At 43.5% G+C, this 23,402-nt stretch overlaps 2 protein-coding genes across 2 annotated transcripts; one reads left to right on the top strand and one right to left on the bottom strand.

Moving 5' to 3' along the window:
* The first annotated feature begins 603 nt into the window (after positions 1-603).
* arpp21 (cAMP-regulated phosphoprotein, 21) lies at positions 604-11,459 on the top strand. The gene is made up of 20 exons (XM_070921822.1): positions 604-682; positions 4,847-5,008; positions 5,131-5,296; positions 5,429-5,467; positions 5,570-5,635; positions 5,805-5,916; positions 6,103-6,241; positions 6,732-6,869; positions 6,969-7,068; positions 7,184-7,279; positions 7,374-7,411; positions 7,512-7,568; positions 7,857-8,047; positions 8,568-8,708; positions 8,830-8,945; positions 9,058-9,132; positions 9,228-9,362; positions 9,573-9,675; positions 10,692-10,798; positions 10,932-11,459. The coding sequence occupies exons 3-20, from the start codon at positions 5,135-5,137 to the stop codon at positions 11,088-11,090; spliced, it is 1,974 nt and encodes a 657-aa protein (XP_070777923.1). The 5' UTR covers positions 604-682; positions 4,847-5,008; positions 5,131-5,134; the 3' UTR covers positions 11,091-11,459.
* A 4,142-nt stretch (positions 11,460-15,601) lies between these two features.
* On the bottom strand, positions 15,602-21,336 carry zftraf1 (zinc finger TRAF-type containing 1). Its single transcript, XM_070922251.1, has 7 exons — positions 21,320-21,336; positions 20,717-21,056; positions 19,524-19,618; positions 18,555-18,698; positions 17,204-17,415; positions 16,817-16,995; positions 15,602-15,814 (listed from the first exon to the last, which is right to left on the bottom strand). The coding sequence occupies exons 2-7, from the start codon at positions 21,002-21,004 to the stop codon at positions 15,602-15,604; spliced, it is 1,131 nt and encodes a 376-aa protein (XP_070778352.1). The 5' UTR covers positions 21,005-21,056; positions 21,320-21,336.
* Between the last annotated feature and the right edge of the window lie 2,066 nt (positions 21,337-23,402).

Genomic DNA, 23,402 nt, shown 5'->3' with positions numbered 1-23,402 from the left:
GTGTAGTTTCATCTATAACAGTGCATCATATGTTTTGTGCGTGAACTCTTAATGAGTATCTATAAAGTGGTCAAATTGATGTAGTGGAGTAAAAAGTACAATTCCCTCTGAACTGTAATAAAGTATAACGTAACATGAAATGGAAGTACGCAACTAAAGTACACACTAATGTGTAGGCTACTTACTGCAGGTACAGTACATGAGTAAAGAATGTACTCCACTGCTGCATGAGGGGAATATTTTTAGTTTTGATAAAGCTATAAGAGAGAGTTCCTCGTGTCAAGTGTTGAAGTCAGTTATTGCAGTAATCGCAGTAGTAAAGGAGATTTAATTGAGTTGAAATTAATGGAAAGACAGAGAGAGACAGGCAGTATACGAGCGAGAGACAGGGACAGAGATAGATGATGAGTGGGCTGGTTGAGGGCTGGCTCTCGTGCATTCCTCGCGTGTGTGTGGGCGCGTGGCTCAGGGTTCAGAGCTGTCGGCCCTTCTCCTCCTCCTCCTCCTCCTCCTCCCCACTCCTCCCGCCCCTTGCTCCCCCTGCTCCGACAGAGACAGGCAAAAGGCGGAGGAGGAGCAACGGACCTCGCAGTCAACAGACACTGGGTGTACAGCAGTCGGTCGGTCGGTCGGTAGGCTACACCGGCAGAAGCCCACGGAGGGAGGAAGACATCAGCTCACGGTAAGATGACGGACATTCTCCCCGCGGTGGCAGTTGAGCATCTCCTCGATTAGCTTGATTAACGGTCACTTCGCTGGTCGATATCGACGCCTCTTGCTGTCTTTTTGATGGTGTTTTGTCAACGCCGTCCCCTCTTGCTAGTACTTTTCGCGATATTAATGAGACCAGATCATGAGTTAGGCTGATAAAAGAACACACGAGGTTAAGCTAATATTTATAATTTGCCTTAAACTCTGCAGTGAAAACGGCTAAATTAGGAGATTTAACGTTAACAAGCTAACTGAGCCCCGGAGCGCAGCTATCAGTCGCATTTCCCCCGGGTCTGTAACGTTAGCGACACCGCTGAATGAATGACAACGGTGATTTAGGAGCCAGTAAATGTTTTGTATTTTTATTTAGCCTACTGTCTTTAGTTAGATAAACAGGTCAGCCAGATTTAACTAGTATGTTTACAGCAGCTGCTTCTCTTTATATTTGTGATTGCTTGTGTGCGTTTGAGTAGAAATGTGAGTTTTATGGCGATTTAAGTTGCCTTCCCCCCCGTGTTTCTTGAAGTCTATAAGTCTAGTCCTTTTCCGTTAATCGCTATAATACTGAGTGCATGTCAGTGCTCCTGCTGTGTATCCTTCGCCCACCGTCCTCCGCTCTCCACATGCAGCTGACAGCATGGTGAAGTCCCGGAGCAGGAGGTCCACTCCCTGCCTGGATATAAAAATAGCCCGGTGTGTCAGCTAAGCCTGGGTCACAGTAATGCGACACACACACACACGGTTCCCATCGGTTTTCTGCATTCAACCATCCAAGAAGGAGAGTCTCATCCCGAAAGTAAATCGCACAAGCCCGATCGTGCCCCGTTATATGGGTCAACAGGATGCCACAAAGTTGTGCATGAAGATGCCACCTGTTTGTTTTTGCCTGCTTGGCGCATTCTCCGTTTAAATGCGTTAACTGTGGCACAGTCAAGGTGCCATTTGTTTTGCTCTGAGCTTTAAAGAGTTGCGAGGCTTCATTTTGTATGAAGTAGCCCTTTAACACCAGCTCTTGCCACTGTGTTGTGTGTGTGTGCAGGTATTTCCCCCCATCTCGGGTTTGAGCTCAGCTGCAGAGCAACACAGCTGTCGCACCCACAAGTCACTGGGCTGCTGTGGCTGCCCAGGTGCTGAGGACTCAAAGGACGATGTAACCTAAATTTCACATGTGCAGCCTACTTTCTGTTCTTTGCTTGTCTTAAAGTGGAGAGTGTAATAATTCATGCCCTGTTTTATTTGACTTAAATATGCAGCAGCAAGGAGATAAAATAAAACCTGCCCAGGAGGGAAAGAATTCAGCTGCAAATATAAAAGGTGCAGGCACACAGGATGCAACAATATATTTAAACAAAAAAAAACTGGTAAGTAAAAACTCCCTATATAGTGTAAAAGGGAAAAGGAAAGCAGCCCAATTACAGACTGGGGGGTGAAGCCTGAACAGATTAGGGATAAACAAAGCGCTCTAGGCTCTGAGTTTGCCTCAAAATTCTCACTTATTATTTTAAACCAGAGAGACCTTCTCCCTCGGGTTTAGTCTCTTGCTGAATCATTTCCCAATGAGCTCCGAGTTGAGGGAGAAAACATGAAATCTCCTTTTAAATTGAGCTGCAGCCTTAGAGACAAAACACAAACAGCTCTCTGTGACCATGGGCAGCGCTGATTTCAATTTTTTTTGTTTGGTTTTCAAGATATGGAAGAGTGCAAATAAAAAAGAAAGCCGAGCAGAATATCCTTAGAGATGGCCAAATGTACAGATAAATGTCTACAAGTACAGAGTGCAGGATAATAAACCCAATCATACAAGGCACAATGGTAGTCCTCCGTGTGAAACCATACAAGAACCACTGATGATTACAGCCCTGGTATTCAAAGATAGATTTTTCAGTGGTCTTAATCACAAACAGGATTGTACTGGGCTTAAGCACTTAATATAACTTGGTTTAGCTGACAATGGCCATCTAAAGTAGTTTTTGGATATTTTCCCACTGGCCTGCCTGTGTGTCAGTGTAGATGAGCCAGGCAGCTTTTGGCTGGAGAAGAAAGGTGTCCTGGTGAGTAGGTGGCTCTGAGGCTGGAGGCTTTGGGGAGAGCAGCAGATGGGTGATGATGTAGCGGGTACTGGCGCTCCCTGCATCCCGCCGCCATCCGTCACGCGCTAATGATCGTGTCACACCTTCTCCCCGGGCGGCCGGCCGCTTCTGCAGCACTCAGCTCAAAAACTGGTAGCTCCACTCAAATCCCCTCTTCACGGCCGCCAGCTGAAAAGCCCGGAGACAGACTGTGCTGCAAGCCTCTCTATCACTAATTCTTCACTTCTCTCTTTCTCCATCACCTTCCTTCGCCCCTCTTCACCTTAAAAGTCCCTGCAGACTGTTTCCTCATCTTTCTTCATCCCCTGCTTCCCTTGCCTCCCATTCATCTTGTTTTTTTCTGTAGTGCATCTGCTCCTCATCATTCTTTTCCCTCTCTGTCCACTTATGTCGTGCTCCCATTCTCTGGCATTGCTATAAATTCACAGCTCTAATACAGATCAATACCAGCATGCTTTCTCTTATTTTATACACAGTTTTACTTTGATTGTATTGACTAAAGGAGACGTGTCATTTTTTTTCCCCACCCCTCCCCTATGTGAGGTCTGAGGTCAGGGTCATTTGTAGTGCAGCACACATGGAGCTGGTTTGTTTGGCTAAAGGACACCTCAGGAAGAACTCACCAACAGCACATTAGGGAGTCTCCCAAGTTATTATGTCCTATATAGAGTGTTTAGGTGTCGCCAGGCAGTTTTCACCTCCCTTATGCTGTATGCAGAAGGCCACCAAGCTAAGACAATGATACAGATCGGCTGCAGCATCCGGCAAACTGCAACACATCTGCTCAAATAAATTGCAGATTCTTTTCTTGATTAATCAATTAAAATGTGAGAATATTGCTAAAAATGCCTTTCACTATTTCTCAGAGTCCAAGGTGACGTCTTTGAATTATCGGACCAACAGTGCAAAATACAAATATATTCTTTTTTTCTATTATATAAGACAAAGAAAAGCAGCACCTTTTTACATTTGAAAGATGGACACAGGAAATATTTGGCATTTTTGCTTGAAAAGTGACTTTTGCTACTGATTAATTTTCTGTTGATCGATTAATCGAATCACATCACAACATAGTTATGTTGTCACACTTAACTTAAGTACAGTATGTTTTAAATCCATTGTATTTGTAATGATTATAGACAATCACATATTGTATTAATTTTGACAATGATATTCCCTTTACAAAATTTTAGACCAACTCATGCAGAGATTTCAGACGCCTCTTTACCATACTAAGAATATTTTTTCTGGGTGGAATCACTGCTGTCATGGATTGTGTTTCATTGAAGTAGCATGAGAAGTAAACACCACTTAGGTTGCACATGGACTGACAGAGGTCTTTAAAAAACTGCTATCACCTCCAGTCGGGTGTTAAATAACCATGTTATGGGACTCCGCATCCTCTGAGCTCGTTATTCTGTCCCAAGCGTTTCAGGAATAAGTGTCCCCTCGAGCTCCGCGTTACAGCAGAATGTGTCCCCACTGAACGCAGTTGGCCCTGTGGAAAAGATGGTGGAATGCCACTTCCTCTTGTGTGCGAGTCTATATCTTTGGTCGCGGCAATTTCTCACCACTGGGATCGGAGACTCAGCTTGGCATTCTGGGAATATCAGTGCTGGCGGATCGGATGATACACTCCACAGCTGCTGTTTCTAAGAAAAGCTTGAGGACACACGAATACACACACACCAGACATGCGTTCACATGAGCTACACACACTTAAATACACAAGCAAATACCACATTCAGGCATAGGCCTATATGTTACCGTCAGACATGCACAGACACACTTACAGTAATACACTTTAAGCAGCAATTAAGTGTCAAGCCAGGAGGAGCATTTGGGAAGCATAGACAGAGGTTAACACACACATACACAGACACACAAACTTAGCTACTTGATGTCATTTCCAGCAGCTATGCTTTTATGCTCTGGCGACTGTTTGATGTGAGTGTGTGTGTATGTGTGAAACAGTGTAGTGGTGTTTCTGCTGTACAGTTAACACTAACACTGTTTTTTTCTTCTGTGTTTTTCTATCTGTTCAGGCTATTTTCCATTGACCAGTAAAGAGCCAGCAGAGAGAGGAACAGTAGAGAAGGCGAACACGGGCGGAGAGGATAATTGCGTTTCTGGCTGCCCTGTGGGAACATGGGATATATGACCTCATCATTCACTTGTGAGGCTCTCCAGTAAACAACTCCAGATAGGTAGGAACAGCTTACACACACACAGACTCATGCAAATGCAGGGAAATATATCTTTAAACAGCAGTAAAATATACAAATGCAGACATTATTTGGCATTGGAGTCCATGTTTTGTGTTGTTTAGAAGGATGACTGAAGCAGCTGTAGAAAGTGCAGATGTCCACCTAAAACCCTGTGATGGGACGCCATGTGAAGTCATCAGCTGTCCCTCCCCTCCGCCATGTCTGTCCCTCTGCAATCAGAAGGAGGACGACGAGTGTCACCATGACAATAAGAAGCTGGAGCAGCAGGTGAGTGACACCAAATCTATCTACTGCCATGTACCACATTAATAATATACCGCGTTAAAATTATACACCCCCTCCCCACCACCACCGCTCCTCACGTGCTCACTTTATGACAAATTGTGTCCTCACTCACAGAAACGCTGTAACCAGGTGCAACCAAAGAAAAAAGTTCAGGTAAGCTAAAATAATTCTGCCTCATTATTCATTCTTACTGAAATATCGATTGCATTACCCTCTATGAATTTGTAATATTGCTTGCTTGTGTATGTGTTTCAGGCCAAACGAAAGTTAGTGCGGAGTATGGCTGTCTGCGAGGAGTCCACACCATTTGAAGACACCCAGGTAACACGCACACACACACACACACACACACACACACACACATATATATACACACACACACACACACACACACACACACACACACACACACACACACACATACCCAGATCATCATCCACCTCCTCATCATCACCACTCTTAAATTACTCTTTATTTTCTTTCTTTTTAGGCATCTCCAGACACAAGCATCTCCTCTAGCTGCCATGACAACGAAATAACTTCCTGTAAGGAGGAAGAACAGGAGAAGAGCACAGATCCAAAGAAACATTCACTGTCCAAAGGTGTGTGTGTGTGTCATTGATATCTCATAAAGCAGTGACAAGAGAAGGCAAATAAAATGTAATAAAATAGGATTCAGTGCCACTATTTAGATGTAGCTCCCTGGGGTGTTTAATATTGCAGTGTGCTTTTTGTATTTTTATTTTTATTGTCTCGTAATACATCCTGCCTGCTTGTGTCGCCCTCAGAGTCCAGCGTGGAGTACACCGACTCCACCGGCATAGACCTGCACCAGTTTATCGTCGACACCCTCAACAGCAACCCCAGAGACCGCATGATGCTGCTTAAACTGGAGCAGGACATGGTCGACTTCATCACCAGCAATAGGTGTGTGTGTGTCTGTGTGTCTGTGTGTCTGTGTGTGAAGGAGAGTACATAACCTTGGGTTTTCATTGAGCTATCTACCTGTTTAAACACGCTGAAATAAAACTTGCTTGCATGCTAAATCCTATAAAAGATTGAATACGGTTTTGTGTTCATTTAAGATGTGTTCTCAGCTCATATATTATAATTCTGTCCATACAGCTTATTTAGTGTACCGATCGATACAATGAGCCAGTTATGTTAGTGTGGGTGTGTTTGAGCCACTGGGGATGAAATTGGACTTAAGCCAAAAAATACAACCAGTCTCAATCTACCTCCTTCTATTGCCTTGTGTCCTATCTCTCCCCCTCTATCTCTTTCTCGCTCCCACCCTCCTCCCTCCCTCCCACTTTCTCTCATCGCTCCCTCGTTCTGTACTTGTTCTCCTCTCTGCCTCCTTCCTCCTTTACCCCTTTCACTCTCTTACATCTTTCCCTGTTTCTGTCTCTCTCAGTCCCTTTAAGAAGTTCCCTCACATGTCGTCCTACCACCGTATGCTGGTCCATCGGGTGGCGGCCTACTTTGGCATGGAGCACAATGTAGACCAGACAGGCAAGTCTGTCATCATCAACAGGACCAGCAGCACACGCATGTAAGCATGCATAAAGCATCTGTGAGTATGTGCATGTAAATCCTCGCCTTTTAGCTTTTATTGTGAAGTAACAGCGGTTGTTTCTTGTTTGTCTTTAAGACCGGAGCAGCGTTTTCTGGATGAAGTGCATAAGGACAAGACAGACGAGATCCACCAGTGGAAAATTATTTTGAAGCGAGACAACAGCTCTGATGACCAGGTCTGTCTCTGTCCTCCTTTCTATATAGCTGCCCGTCTCTGTGGACTTTCCTCTATAATTGACATTGATCGTATCCTATCAGCGTTTTGACCTGTTCTCGTTTCTCTCCCTGCAGACCCGAGTTCACCCCTTACGTGAGAAGCAAAGCAAGTCAATGGAGGAGAGGGAGGAGGAGTATCAACGTGCACGAGACCGAATCTTCAACCAAGAGGTGAGACAGGGAGAGAGAGAGAGGAAGACAGACAGGCAGATATGATGTAGAGACAGATAGGAGACTCACTAATTTCTCTGCTGTACTTTCACAGCCACCCTGCACCCAGGAGAGCACCCATGTAGAAACCAGGTAACCTTGCCTGCAGTATATTCTTTCCATGTACCTTTTCAGCTTATTGTATTTAGATGAGAACATTAATATATGGCTGTATGTGTGTGTGTGTGTGCAGGGCTGTGGAGGAGTACAATCCATATGCTGAGACCCAGAGGAAAAGGCAGCTCTTCAGGTAAGGCTCTGTCTGCATAGATGCGTAGTCATTTATCATCTTAATCTGGGCAGCCTGGCTGCAACAGAGCTTTTCTAGAGTCTGCAGCAGAAACAGAGAGACGACCTAGATTTGATCACTTAGATCACTCGATCACTTATGTCAGTGTATGTAGCATAAACCCTTCAGCCCTTCATTACGTGTGGCATATAAGCAGGTGTGGAAGCCACTTTTGTCCTCCATTCACGTAATCGGCGTGCCTCTCATGCAGTAATAAAATTGTAGGATAATTCTGGATGTGCCTCACAGGGGGAGCCGTGACAGCTCAGGCTCCAGCTGGACAGGCAGCAGCAGGCAGAGCAGCACAGAGACTGACTGTCGATATAGCAACGACCCCAGACCTTGGAGCAGCACAGACTCGGATTCCTCCTACCAGTGGACGAATCCTGCAACAAAACCCCGCCAACCTGCCAACCACAGCTGGGACGCACGTGCTTCAGGTGTGTCCCTTTTTAAACCTCGCGTCAGAATAACATGTGGTGGCTTTTAGAACACTTCGATGTCGCCCCTGAAAGGTGTAAATTCAGTCACTGAGGGTGAGACCCTTCACTCCTCACCTGTGTGCGAGCAAACTTATTTGCAGATTTCATCGCCACGCCACACTTCGGAAAGAACACTGTTTATAAATGATGCAGCATCTAATTAACAAAAAAGCAGTGGAAGTTCTTCTGGTGTGAAAATTTAACTCACTGCATGAATCTTCACACCAGAGCTGTAAATTTTCACACAACACCTCCAATCGTCTTTGCATATTCTGGAGGAAAATGACGTCAATGCGGAGACTGCGCTAAGTGGCTGCAGTATGTTTTTAGCACAGGCAGGGGTGGAGTGTGTTGTGTTTTTTAGCAGATTAAGATGTTGAAATGTGAATTTGTTGTGTGGTGTGATAATAAAGCTCTCTTCTCTCCTCTACTGTTACTCTTCCACTTTTCATTCTCTCTCTCTCTCTCTCTCTCTCAGGCTCCATCTCTCTCTTCAGACTGCCGTCCTCTTGTCCCCACCCCTCTCCTCCCCCAATCATAGATGAGCCAGCTCCTAACTCTGCCTACATCATGCAGAACGGGATCCCGCCAGGAAGCATATTAGTGAACCCACACACTGGTACATAACACACACACACACACACACACACACACACACACACACACACACACACACACACCAGTAAGATTACTTACACAACACATACATGTTTGCCATACTCAACCCTTTGACTTCTTAGGGCAGCCTTTCCTGAACCCTGATGGGACACCTGCTGTGTACAACCCTCCGGACAGTCAGCAGCCAATCAGGAGCCAGGCTCTGCAAGGCCCCCCCCCTCAGCACCAACAGCAGCAGGTAGCACACACACAGCAGGGGGTGTTTTACATGCAACATATGTCCAGACTGACATATATACACGTCTCTGTTTGTGTCTTTATCTCTGTCTCCATGTGTGTGTCTCTCTCAGGTGGTTCAGTACTCATCTGTCTCTTACACAGCTCCACAGATGTTGCCTGTCACTCCCTCACAGCCATACTCCACAGTATGTATCACTGTACAGTCAACAGACAAGTGCTCCACACGCGCTACGTCTACAGTATGTGTGTGCGTGCTGACCTCCTTTCTCTTGACCGACAGATTGAAGACCTCTCCTCGCAGTTCGCTCACGTGAGCTGTCAGTCGACGGGCGAAGCCCCACCCCTCTACCCTCCCATCATCTATGCAGCTCCTCCCCCTCCCAACCCCCCCAGCTACTGCCAGCCCTCACCTCAGGTACGGACACACATGTGCTTTATATTTTACACGTCCCTTTTTGGATTAAGTACATGAAACAATCATTTTGTGGTCATCTAAGATGTATTGCTGTTTTATTCTGGTTATACAGTCATTTATTTAATTTTCAACATTGATTTTGCCATTTAAGAGTTTAATCTAAATAATACTAAGAATAAAGCAAGTATTTTTCATATTATTTTCCTATAGGTGCCTATGTATTACTACGGCCAGTACCCTACCTCAGCTCAGCACCCATGTAGGCCTGTCTCACCTAGCCAGCACATCCACAGCCAAGCAGTGCAGCCAACAGGTACTTCCCGCCCATGTGTGTGTGTGTGTGTGTGTGCGTGTGTGCGTGCGTGCATGTGAGACAGACTGTGGCAGTAGAGGAGGGGGCCGTTACACTGTCAGAGATGTAGTCTGAGGGTCTCACAGTGAACCGGTCTCTTTTCCTGCTGCTTCTATTCAACGCAACGACAAAGACACTCATATCTGCACTGCCATGTATTACAGTATTACAGACATAATGAGCGAATGTATCTGAAACAGCTGCAAACAGCCAGTCAACGCCTTCTAGGCATCAGAGGCCGTTAACAAAACAAACTAAAATGAATGGATTTAATTATACAAGACTCAAAACAGCGACATCGGAACAGAAATACAAATGACTCCCATCAACAGGACTGCAGGAATGATGGAAAAAATGTGAATGTATTTTCTAAGCAGTGTTTTCTGTCACTGTTATTATTTATAATAATTATTATTTTCTGTCACTGTAAGTAATTCTGATCTGATTAATGTTGCCAATAAAGTGTAAATGCTGAATTGATGAATTAAAATGTATCCAACCAAATCCACCACTAACACACCTACTATATAAATTATAAATTCTTTTTTATATTTATTCAGTAAAAATAAATAGTAATAAAAAGTGAAAATACTCAGAAAATAATGAATCAGTGTCAAATGGAGATGACTGCAATGTCTGTAAATGTGTTGGCTGAAGCTTTAGTTTATAACACGTGTCCTTGTCACAATATAACATTTACAAAATTTAAGAACAAGCTACACCATCAATATGTGTGTAAATATGTTGGACACATTTTTGTTTTTATTTATCAACAAATGAACAATTTCTGGAACATTTTCCCTCTTTTTTTAAAGGGTTTGTTAATGTTGTATCTGAGCTTCACAAATCTTCTTATTTGTTTTAAAATAAGCTCTCTCGTGGCGTATTTATTATTTGTCATATGAACCTTTTTGCTGGACAGACTGCAGTGATGAAATATATTGTTAATAATCTCATACATACGTGTGTGTTTGCAGCAGGTTACGCTCCCACTGTGGGGGTACAGCAGGCTTCACACACCCCGGCCCAGGCTGTGCTGGGAACCTACTCACCAATGGCCTCTCATCAGCGTAGCATGGTTCAGGTAAACACAGAGCACCCAAAGGTCTCGTTCGGCAACTCAGCCCCCAAAAGAAGCGTTTAGCAGTTCAGAAAGTGCTTGTTGTACCTAATTCTTCCCTCCAACTTTCCTTTCCCTTTTCTCTTGGTGTCTGCAGGGAGGCGTTTCAGTGTCCTATCCTCAAAGTAAAGTTGTGTCCACGGTTGGTGGGGAGGCGGGTTACTGCTGCGTGGTGCCCCCACCCTCCCACCACGGCAGCTGCCATCCTCCCAGCTGCACCAACCTCAGTGCCCCGGCCTGGAGCGCACAGTACTGACGAAGCCTCTGTGGATGGAGCGACGATACTTTAGTTCCTGCGTGAACTGACATGCATACACATAACACCTTTTTTTTCATACTCCCTCACCCCCTTCACCTACACCCGCCTTCTTCCTGACGATGCCTACAAGATATACCGTTCACACTCATAACAAGCATGTGCACACACACACACAACATACACCCACTCACATACATAAACATACCACTGTACCAAAGCTTAATAGTATATATCAGAGCTGCTGTATTGAATGCATAATTTATATACACAAATGGAGTTTTATATTGATATTAAATTATATATTGTGTTTTAAGGAAATGCACTGTGTGAATAGAATAAAGTGCTGTGGCTGGATTGACGATGTCACATTTCTATATCATCCTGGCTCTTTGTTTCCTCTAATGTGGAAGACGACGCTGATGAAAGTGGAGCGAGATGCATACACAGGGAAATAAAAGTACATTACATGAGGATATGCTTTCATGATGTGTGCGCCTGTGGGGAAGCAGATATATGGGTTGTTGACCTACCACTGGGTTCATAAATGTCTGAATAACTATCTAACAAGCAAGTGAAAGATTTTGCATTAACATGGTTGATCATTAAGGACTTTTAGCTTTAGGGAATCTTGGTATTATAAGGAGGTTTCATACAGTCGTTTGAGGAAATGTTCAGGTTTTCACAAACAAGTCAATGTGGCAAATCATATAAACAGCAGAGACCATTGTCAGTCAAACCACAGACGGATCCTCACAATGAGACTTTACCTCCCCCTCCTGCCCGGAGACTCTTAGTACACTGACGTCACATGTAAAGCACTATAGGTGATTTTACCATTTGTTCATCAGTCTGTACAGCTGCAGCATTCTTTCTATCAAGTGCTGCAACTAATAATTGTTTCCATTACTGACCGCAGTTAATGGATCGTTAGATCTCATTAGATCACAATTTCTGTCCCAAAAACTGCCCAGAACCCCCACATTTTTAGTTTATCATATAAGACAAAGCAAATTTAACAAGCAATCACCTAGCATAGTTTCACATTTGAGAAGCTGGAATTAGTAAAATTTAGGCATTTCTGTATGAAAAACTGCCTAAATGATTGATTATCAAAATGTATGCCAATTAATTTCACGTTGGTAGACTAATAATCCTTTCAACTATTATTTCTATCCATGGGAAAATGACATACATTCAAAAGGCCTTTTTTCACAGCAGACATGTGAACTTGTCACAGTAGGAAAAGTGCAGGTGTTAACTAATAATATTAATGATGGCTCTGTTCTATTCAAGTGTCCCAGTGAGCCATGACAGTGTGACCTTGAGCCAGCATGAACAGTAACAGGAGACACTGGAGCAGCTAAATGGAATTCAGCCATCATTAATTTCATTATTTTAACCTGTGCTTTTCCTCTTGTCAAAAGGTGTATTCAAATGCAAAGATCTTACTACATTATGTAAAATGCTCTCCCTTTTGTCTTCAGGTAGCTGACATTTTACACCACTGCGATATACTTTCACTTTCCTGCGAGCAATAACTGATAAGTCAATGTGTGTTATTGTTCAGACGCTGGGTAACTCATTTTGTACTGAAAGTGATTCATATTCTCTCCATCAGATTCAATGAAACATATCCATCATCCACACAAGGCTTTGAAATTACATTTAGATTTCATATCTGCGGTATTGAATGCAAAATTTATACAGGCCCAACAGTTTCACAAAGCCAGCTCTATTTTTGTCCTTTCTACATTCTCACACACACACACACAAGCAGCAGCAGCAGCAGCAGCAGTGCAGGTTCCATGATCTTTAATAAAAGGCACATGTACAGCCATAGTGAGATGAGTGAGTCCACTGGCATAGAGACGAAGCATTAAAACACAGAAATACAGGAAGTAGAGGTCAGGAGGAGAGAGATCTATCTGCTTTACAGTAGAATCTACTTAAGTAACATCTTCTCGTTCTCGTTCAAGTAAGTCTAACACTAATATGTCACCGTGGTAAGGTAAAACCCCCACCCGCCCCCCGTCCCCACCCCTGCCACACACACACACACACACACACACACACACACACACACACCTGCCACACACACACACACAAACCATTCATCACCACCCAAAGTCTTCTCAAGAGGGCCGTTGAGCTCCGAGCAGGCGAAGAAGTCCAGATCGCCCTGAGACTCTCACAGTTTGGGTTGCGCCTTGCCATTGTTGACTCGTCCTCATGGGGCCCAGAGTAAATATCGGCTGTTGGGCCCCTGTTGCCTCCAAGTTCATCCATCAAGTACAGTGCACACAGCTCACACTACAGGTGGTAGCTTCCTTAGACCCCAAATCCAACCCAATACTCTATACTATACTGGAACACTACCTGGCCCAGGTTTTCTGTATGTTCGCGTTAGTTTGTGGTAATTTGATTAAACAAAACTAAATTCAGGAAAAATGCACCACGTACCAAAAAAAAAGAAATCATTTATAACACTGGATCAAAACTGGTGATTTTTTTAAATTATATTTTGAGAAGCATTTCATGTAATTTGATCTAATTTAAGTCCAAAGCCTTCAGTCTTTCTCCCATGATGCAGGACAGGAAATACCCAGTGATTGTTTGACATAATACTACTGTAGACCAGCTGATTTTGAGGATTTTTGAGGCCGATATCGATAACCATATCTGGGAGTTTTAAAAATCAGATCTTTTTTTAAACATAAATACAATATAAACAAACAAACAACCAAAATATCTTGTTACGTATCCCTTAGATACATACTGAGCGGGACATTTTACAGTTGAAAAATTATCTTGTCAGCGCTCTCTGGTGGACAAACTATGTCATGGCAACAATTTATAAATGACCTCAAACCCAGTTTGGCATGTCTGTACTGCAGTTTCTTGTAACTCATCAGCCGACACAGACACTGATACAGATATAGCTGCAATAAGTTAACATCTTTCAGGCTGTATATCTAATTACTGCCTTGAAATTAAGATTGTCTTTGAACAAAACAAACTGTTAAATGAGCAAAAGTAAAAATGCATCACATGAGCACGATATAAACTAAAATAATGGTATTAGAGCTTGATTGTTATGCAGGACCCAGTTGTTATTGTATTTTAGGGGTGCAAACTCCCAAACAAATCTGCAAATAATCAAATTAGCAAAAAGCAACTGGCACACAGTGAACCTGGGGGCTTTTGTGGCCCCTGAAGGTCTGTTGGTAATCCAGCCTTGCTAGACATGTCCTCGAGGATTGTACTGTTTTTCACATAGGGACGTGTTCACATCTCACAGTTATGATCTGTTTACACACACACACACACACACACACAGACAGACACAGGGGCAGCCAGTCACACGCTAAAACCCAACTAAAAAGAAAAAAAGTTCACAGGTACTTAAATATTTAGGGTTAAGAGAAATAAAAATGGTATTAGTGTTGAAGGTTAAATATAACCACAGCTGGAGGAATAAGTCGAGGAACTAAAATATGCATGCAGCCAGGCCATCTCTCCTCTTGTTGAAAGGTAAAAGGGGGTCACTGGGGGGGAGGGCGCTGTCTTTCATCTGCTCTGGCAAAGCTTGAGACACAAAATGGACACTTTTGCCAAAACCGAAAGAAATCGTTGTCTAGACTCAGGCATAAAGTGTGTAAAGGGAAGAGGGAAAAGACAAACACACACGCACACACACACACACACACACACACACACACACACACGTCCTCCACATCCATTCACATGTCCAAAGAACAGCTCAGTAGAGTCTATCACTCTATTTTCACATTATCACATGACTTTGGGACACTGCAACATAAAAGCAGAGTTTGGGCCACACTCCAGGGTCCGTCTCTTTCTTGCTCAGTTATTCTCTCTCTCTCTCTCACACACACACACACACACACACACATACACACACACACACACAACATGCACGCAGCAAACACACCCAGCAAATCCTGCTTTGGTCGGTGTGTGTGTGCTACCTTTGGCTGTGGGTGTCAGGGGTGAAAGGTCAGACACAACTCAACCTCAGAGAGCCTCCACAGGTACCAACACACCAACCGTCCCAGAACCCCCTCCCTCACCCCTTAACGCAACACCCCACCTGTGCCTTCGCAGGTTTCACCGGACCCCTCCATCCCATAACAATGCCCACCCATCTCCATAGCAACTCACAGCTCCCCGAGCAAGGGGTCTCACTATCTTGTAAAAGGAGGTAAGTGTAATTAGTGGTGTGTGTGTGTGTGTATATATATATATATATATATGTGTGTGTGTGTGTGTGTGTGTGTGGAGGCGTGTGTACCCTGCGTGAATGTGTGTATCTGTGTGAGTGAGAATATGTGTGTGTGTGTGTAGGTTTAAGAGGTATCAGTGGTTCAGTGGTGTCTCTCTTTAATCTTCATCGCTCCTCCCCTCGCCCTCCATCGCCCCTCTTCTTCTTCTTCCTCGTCCTTCCAATCTTTCTCCTCTTCTTCCTCCTCCTCCTCTTCCCTCACTCTTTATTTTTGGACTTGGAAGATGAACAGGCGCAGGTTGATGTTTTTGGCAGCCAGCAGTTTGTTGCACTCCACTGAGTCGGAGATGGGCAGAGGGACGTAGTCGGTCTCATTGGAGTCGTTGCTGAAGGAGTGGTGGTGGATGACCGGCTTGATCCGCACGTCGTCGTACGGCCCCTTCAGCAGCAGGAAGGAGCACTCGAGGGCGGAGTTCACCTGCACACACAGAAACACATCCGCTGACTGGGGATGCACCAATCTAACTTTATCCCTCTCGATACCTAAACCTTGAGTTTACTTAAACCTTGAGTTTAGGTATCGAGCACCAATCATGATAAATAATGCACAGCAGAGATTACTGTGGCAATAAAAAAAACCCACCATCAGTGAATAAATATACTAAAAGCAGACATGCATGACATTGATGAAGGAACTATATTTAATGTGGATGGGGCACATCTTTTTGATACCCCATTTGTCTAATAAGGTCAGTATCGGTGCTGATACTGATTCAGTGGATCGGACCAGTTCATCTCCACTGCTGACAAGAGCCAGACCGATACAAATATCAATGTTTGATAGTTTAAAAAATATGATAATTATACATTTTCTACATCAGAATTTTTAATAAGAATCCTGTCAATTTCACAAACTGTGAAATGTCGACACTGTTCCTGAATGACCTCGAACATACATATCTTTGCTATTTCTGTCATTTCTTGTTACTTATCATTATGTTACTACATTTTCTTTTCAGTAAGCAAAATTCTCATCACCACAATGTAACAGCTGATGGTGAACAGACTGCTTTCTGGTAATTTATAATTGTGGTTAAGACAAATTACCATTTCATTTTACTATTGTTGTTTCTGTCTACTCTGAACACACAACAACTATTGCATGTCTGAGAGGGATCCCTCTGAGGCAGATTTGTGACTTTGGCTATACAAATAAAACTGATATACGTAGAAATATACAAGAAAGACAACAAAGATCACGGAGAAACAATTCATAGATAGGCTATTGAGAAATAAGCAACTTGGATGGCAGCAAAAATTCTGTTAAGCGGCTAACTTAGCTTAGCCTTAACGTTTAGCCTCCCCTCACTTTTCTGTGAAAACCAGATCTGGTGGAGAGTGACGCATCATCGGCCCTCTAAACAAGCACACACTAAAAAAACTTAAACACAGGCAGACAGAGCAGTGTGTGTGTGTGTACCTTGCTTTTGAGGATGAGCTGGAAGGAGAGGGTGCGCTTGCAGGACAGGTTGGGGTTGCGCTCAGAGTCGTTAACACGGGCCTTCAGCACCCACGTCTGGTTGAGGACAGTGAAGCGCGGTGTTTCATAGTACAGACGAGTGATGAAGTCATCAGTGCGGTACGGCCTGAACTGAACCTCTGGATGGACACATAAGAGATTTTCAACAGGGAGAAAGGCCATGAGTGGGAGGGACAGAGTGGTAGCAGGTAAAGAAGCAAAGGGAATATAACATTTGAGGTTAAAGTAATTAAGGATATGCTACGTTAAGACTTAACTTCTCCTTAAGACAGATATATAACCGCACTCTAATAGTCTCTCTGATTTTATTTCTTTTTTTGTACGTACCTGTAAACCCGATCTTCTCGTAGCAGAGCAGGCTGAAGATGCTGTTATAAAGCTGCATGTCTCTGCGGTGGTTCTGGTCCATTTCTCCCAGTATTCCCATCAGCTCTGTACCAGTCTTAGTGGGATGGGAGCACTCGCTCTCGTGTGCTGGCAGCTCGTGGAAAGGACCTTGCCACGGGCAGCCAATCCTCTTGTACTTACACTGTGTCACCCTGGCAACATAATGACAAGCGTGAGTTAAAAGACAAACTTGAAGAAAGAAAGAAATGGCTTTATATAAATTAGATCCTTTATGGAGGTCCTTTGTGATGAATACATGTTCCTTCCTCGCAGTAAGTGGAAGGTACTAATAATATCAAAAGGTACTAATTAACCTTGGTTGTGAACCAAGGCTAATTGATACTGTACTAATGACACGTGTGTGCTCAGAGCATGCCTCAAGAAAAGAAAGACATGGATTTATATCAATTACATCCTGGATTGAGGTGCTTTTCAATGAATGCCTGTTACTTTCTTACGGTAAAAGTGAGGCATTAATAATGTGAAAGGTAATAGTTAGTGTCTGTAGTGAACCAAGGATAATTAAAAACCACACTGACGTAATTCACCTTATATTAACTGCATATTACCAAGTAGCTGGTGGGGATTCAGCATTTTACTTAAAGGCATTCACTACTTTAACAGAGTACTGTAAAATACCTGTTATCACTGTAATTACTGCATATCAAACACTGACTTTCATATTCAAATGCATATATATCGTCCTGAAATAACGATGGTGGCAACATCCTCTTTATATACGAAGCAGCACATTTTTTCTGTCTGACCTGAACAAAAACACCTGGTGACTGCCATGGCTGTTGTCATGGTAACATGAGAACGGGCACCTCTGTCCTGAGCAGGGTCACCTGTTGCTATAGCAACAACCCCCATAGGATTTCATGCATGCAAATTCGACCAGCCTGAGCATCACACATAACAAACGCACAGTCTGTAATTACATCAGCTGGTTTTCTGCAGGTCACATGCTCCTCCATCTTCCCCCAGTTAACCTCAGTGTGATGCTGTGTCGCGTTACCACACACACACACACACACACGTATATATCATCATATTGGTGATTTTGTCAGTGGGTGTTTTAGGAGCTGTATGTGCACAGCTTCTATTTTCATACTGAAAGAGCCTAAAGTCGCTTGATGAAAGTGCTTGTAGCTGTTTAATTTGGAACACTTGTGGGGAAACTGATTGGAACTAATTTTGAGGTGCTTTTCACACTTTCAGCAGAGTGTTGAAAACAAATATGGTGGATTTCTTATCTAGGAAAAAGTGTTTTTGTGTGTGTGGCGTATACCTGTCTTGGCACTCCTCTTTCTGGTGTCTCTCTAAGCTGGAGCGGGGGAACTGTTTTAGGCAGAAGGTACATTCTGTCGGCAGCTCACTGACAGCCTTCTCCACTGCAAGGTTCCTGCAGCACAGGTTCTTGCTGATCTCACACCTACACAAACACAGAACATTCCTCAGTGCAGTCGTATATATATATAATGTGTGGTATGTACAGAATGTTCTAACAAGTTTCTAAACAGTGCACAACAATGAATAGCTGTCTGGGTAATAGAAAAGTTGCGTTATGCTCTTGTCAATTGTTAGAGGTAATTTCAACACTTCCTGTTGGACTACACTTTCAAAAACAAATGAATCAAGTTAGTTGTGCCCATGCATCAGTCATGTATGCAAAAGTGATTTGGGAAAATAATTTTGCGGTGTAATTGTCACATCAGGTTAGAACATATAAATATTGTGTATTACTATTGCATTAGAATAATAACATGCAAGTGTGTGTAAATGACAATAACTTCATTAACTTAAAGGGCCAGAATGTAGGGGCATGTCAGCAATACAGTCATCACTGCATTAATGTTTCTCCTGCTGTTTGAAATCATTCTCGTCTTGCCTTGGGTCAATCTGACTTGTTTTTTGATGGTCTAATTGCTATTAGCTAGCATCACATACTCCCTGACTCAGAAAAAAAATCGACATTTAAAGGAGATGATATTTTGGATCAGTTGTTTCATTTGTCTGCAAAAGTAATTATTTGTAGCTGATTGTCTGTGGACAGTATGACTGTTTTGACATGCCAGTCTGAGAACACTTTGAAATATAACTAAAATATCACATTTAAATGTATCAATAACCATACACAATGATGTTCAGATCCACCATGTGACTACAGTCATTGACTAAAGTAAGTGGCGTATTCTGATTTGGACTATTTGTATTTCTTTTGAGCGCTGTGCTCATGTCTGCAGGGAGCTTGGTGTACCTGCAGTTGGGACACGTGGCCTGTTCCTCCTTGAGACGAGAATCAGCCAGGAGGTGGATAAAACAGCCTGCACACATCAGGTGTCCATTGGTACACTGTGGTGGGGAAAAAAGTTGAGGCGACAATCAAACAAAGTGGAAGAGGAAAGTGCTAAAAATAATCACTATAGAGGATAAGTGGAAAGAGGCACAGGGAAAATGGCGAAAATATTTCAGACTAAGATGGAAAATTGGAATTGAAAACTCTCTTGTCAAATGTTATGACAAAACTGTGAGCATAATTTGTTACAGGGGTTGTGGTTGACTAAAAAACTACTACTACTAATAGATACAATATATTATGGTATTATGATATTTTGGGAGTCAGGGAAACACTGACTATTTTAGGACTGTATGTTATACTCAAATCAAAAAACACAGTTTGGAGGAAAATTACAGCTAAATTACAACTTACGAAGTGCTTTACAGAGGAGAGAGAATGTGAATAATGGCAAAGTTGTGTGGGATATACTGATTAAGAGGGATGTTATTTCCAGGTTGTGCTTCTCTTAATCAATGTGTTTTTATATATGTATCTATGTTATGGGCAGAATATTGTGTATGGAAATAATGTCAACTTGTGTTTACAGTGTTGTTAATAATTGTTAAACAACTGTTTAAAACATGTGTGTTGCATGTTGCAGAAGGGCATGTCAATGTTTAAGACTAACTGAACAATGATTAATTACAAATGTGTTCACTTGACATTGGAGAGTGCGGTTTGAGGTCATTAAGGGGAGTGTTGGGGTGAGTTGAAGGGAAGAGCAAAAGATGATTAAAATTTGGGTTTTTGATTGAGTTTGTCTGAGTTCTTGTGTAGGGTTTGGGGACGTGGCTTTTACTGAGGGTTATTTGAGGATAATTCACAGTATAAACTTGAGCTGGCACAGCTGACCACTCGGCATGGGTGTGTCTGCTCTCTCAGCCTCATGGCTCAGCTTGCAGCATATAGACACTTGGGGCCTGTGTTGGATCTAGTATCACAGTATCACTAAAAATAAATGGGGATGGCCAACATATTCAACAGGTTGACTCTGGGGATCGGCGGTTGGGACACATTGGGGGGTTTCTAGTATGAGGTCCAGCTGATATGCTGTTTTTTGACGGGAGGTTTAGGGTTATGAGGGGAAAGTTTGTGATTGACACCACGTTTACCTGGTATACAGACGCCTTGGGCAAGTCTAGGCACACGGTGCAGCACAGCACTGAGTACAGTCTCTCCTCCAGCTTTCCTGACTCTCCCTCGGGAATTCTCACCCTCTTCTTGGGTGGCTCGTCTGGGTCAGGCTCGGGCCCTTCTCGCCGTATTCCGACCTCCTCCTGCATGGCTGCGACCCCGGCGACAGCCTCCGCCGCTGCCCCAACGGCCCCGACCCCCAGGCCGGCCGAGGAGGAGCCAGGGGCGGCCGCAACGCCCACGTCTCTCTCTTCCAGTGAAGACATGGCGATGACTGTCTAGAAATTTCTGAGATGTAGGCTACCTGCCGCGACCAGGCTGAGCCCGAAATATTAGCAGGTTAGCTCAGGGCTAGCTTACAACCTGTCAAGCTAACGGTCAGCTGACAGCTAGCTAACGTTAGCTAGGCTAACGCTACGGCAGCAGGCTGTCAGAAAGGAATGCAGGCTAACCTATTATTATTAATGCTAACCCCCACTTACGAACTTGGAATCTAACAAGCCAATGATTGTGTAATAACGTGATCATGAGCAAAATGTAATGATAACTTCATTAAACGTTGACTAGTTTTGTTGACTTACAGTGATGCTAGCAGACTATGCGGCTAGCTACGTTGACAAAAACACAGCAGTCCTCTCCCTTTGCCCAGGCAGAACAAAAACAACTCAGGCGTCTCTCAGCTGTTGTTGTACTCTCGACGCCGTTATTCGCAATGACAGCAGATTACAACGACGTGCACCAGCGGCCCAGCTCGACTGCTCGTCTAACGTCCCTGCTCCGGTACCGGCTGACTGTCCACGGGACCCACGGGACCTGTCGGTGATTAAAGCCGCGGCTAGAGACAGTTCTACTGGGACTCGTCTCTCTGGCTACACAGCCATCTTTGTTTTTTCCTGTCCGTCTCCCCCGACTTCACCCTGCACAGCCTTTACGACTCCGGGTCAAATTCGTTATTACTCAAGCAGGTTCTCGATCGTGGCTAATAATAGAAGTTGCGTATTTAAAAGTAAATATTTTGCCTGTATCTGTAATGGCCTCTGAGTGCCAGTAACTACTTCACTACAGCCGTGAATTGGCTGACAGCGGAATGTTTTATTGTGGCAGATGACTTGGGGTATTTAAAGAGTTTTCAAAGGCGCATGCGCTGTGAGCACCTGCGGGTCAGTGTATGGCAGGACTTGAAAGGTGACCAAAACCTGATATGCGACAAATTTAGGCCACTCCAACAGAGGACGCATCCTTTATACATTTGCCATGTTCATGAACCACATCCACATATTATAACACGTTAATAACGCTGCCACTGATCTGTGACATCAAAAACTTTCAACAAAACTTTATGACAAAGACGCCCTTTTTCTGCTGCCGTGTTTATTACCCTGTGGCATCAATCCATCAAAGCTGTTCAACTGGTTATAAAAGACCCGGTGTTTGTGTGTGTTCAGCATGCATAAATATTTCAGCCAGTAAAACAGGGTGCTCGAAGAAAGTCTTAGCTGTCCTTGGCCACTGATACTAGGTCAGAAGCATTTATAAGCTTATTCATCCCTTCAGTGCCCCAGATATGTGGCTTAGCAGCCTCAAGGGCTGGGAGGGGTGCATGTGTGTACAGGATGGGGGGCTGTGTGTGTGTGTGTGTGCTTTGGGGTGGGTGGGGCAGGATGTCAGAGTGTCAGCTGTCTGCAATCGGGAGGGACAGGACTGACCACTCCCATTGGACGGACAGATATGCCTTATTTGGTCTGTGTGGAATTGCAAGGAAGCCATACCACCCTCAACTGTGCACACACAGTTTAGACAGTAGCTGTATGTGGTCACACACAGTGTCCCGAATGCTGGACAATTACCATTATCAGCCACTGGATGTCCAAATATTGCCACAGATTGCTAATTCGCTGGCTGTTTGTCATCACACGATTACAGTGTACTACTGTATATTTACAGTTAATTCAAATCAGCAGTAGTTTGTTGCCAACCAGACCCAGTAGAAAATACATACAATAAACACATTTCCAGAAAGATGGCGTTCAGGAATTTAGTAAATATGGCAAACTTTTACTAGGACTAAAATGAAGTTCTTGGTACAGATATTTATATATTCTGAACGTATAGTAAACAAATGTTGCTATATAAATGACCCACAGACTTCTAGGAATGGACTTCTAGAGGTATAAAAGTCGGATGGGTCAGTGTCGCAAGCAAACAAGGAATTAAAAATAGCTACCTCTAGGAATGGCAGACATGATAACATATCATATCCTCAAGGTTAAACATGGTTTGCAGAAACACATATAGGAGCAACCAAAACAAAAACACTTCAGAAATGTACTAAAAAGCTTTTTCATGAATACACCACCACATTAGAAACAATGACAAACTGCAAATATGTTTAAATCCAAATTGAGTCCTACTTGATCAACTCTCTTCCATTCATTTCAACATAGTGTTCACGGTGTTTCACTACTTCCCATCCCATCCTCCTCTTGTAATCCCAGACCCCATACCTCAGCCATTACACGACATCTCATGATCAGTTTATGATTGCAGGATACACGGATTACACACAGTTATAAGATTTATCTATTGTCATCAATCAGACTCTATTCAATCCCAAGAGAGTAAATCACATCATCTGCAGGTCATTCAAGGATTCAGCTACCGAGA

The sequence above is a fragment of the Enoplosus armatus genome, chromosome 16 (assembly GCF_043641665.1).
Source record: "Enoplosus armatus isolate fEnoArm2 chromosome 16, fEnoArm2.hap1, whole genome shotgun sequence".
NCBI lineage: Eukaryota > Metazoa > Chordata > Actinopteri > Centrarchiformes > Enoplosidae > Enoplosus > Enoplosus armatus.
Note: the sequence above shows the minus strand (reverse complement) of the source record. Positions and strands in the feature narration are given on the sequence as shown.

Coding starts and splice junctions, on each gene's coding strand:
- arpp21 (XM_070921822.1), top strand. CDS start 5,135: ATGACTGAAGCAGCTGTAGAAAGTGCAGATGTCCACCTAAAACCCTGT. Junction 9,133..9,227: donor CCTCACAGCCATACTCCACA/GTATGTATCACT, acceptor CTTGACCGACAG/ATTGAAGACCTCTCCTCGCA. Junction 9,363..9,572: donor ACTGCCAGCCCTCACCTCAG/GTACGGACACAC, acceptor ATTTTCCTATAG/GTGCCTATGTATTACTACGG.
- zftraf1 (XM_070922251.1), bottom strand. CDS start 21,004: ATGTCTTCACTGGAAGAGAGAGACGTGGGCGTTGCGGCCGCCCCTGGC. Junction 18,699..19,523: donor GCCACGTGTCCCAACTGCAG/GTACACCAAGCT, acceptor GTGTTTGTGTAG/GTGTGAGATCAGCAAGAACC. Junction 17,416..18,554: donor AAAGAGGAGTGCCAAGACAG/GTATACGCCACA, acceptor TTATGTTGCCAG/GGTGACACAGTGTAAGTACA.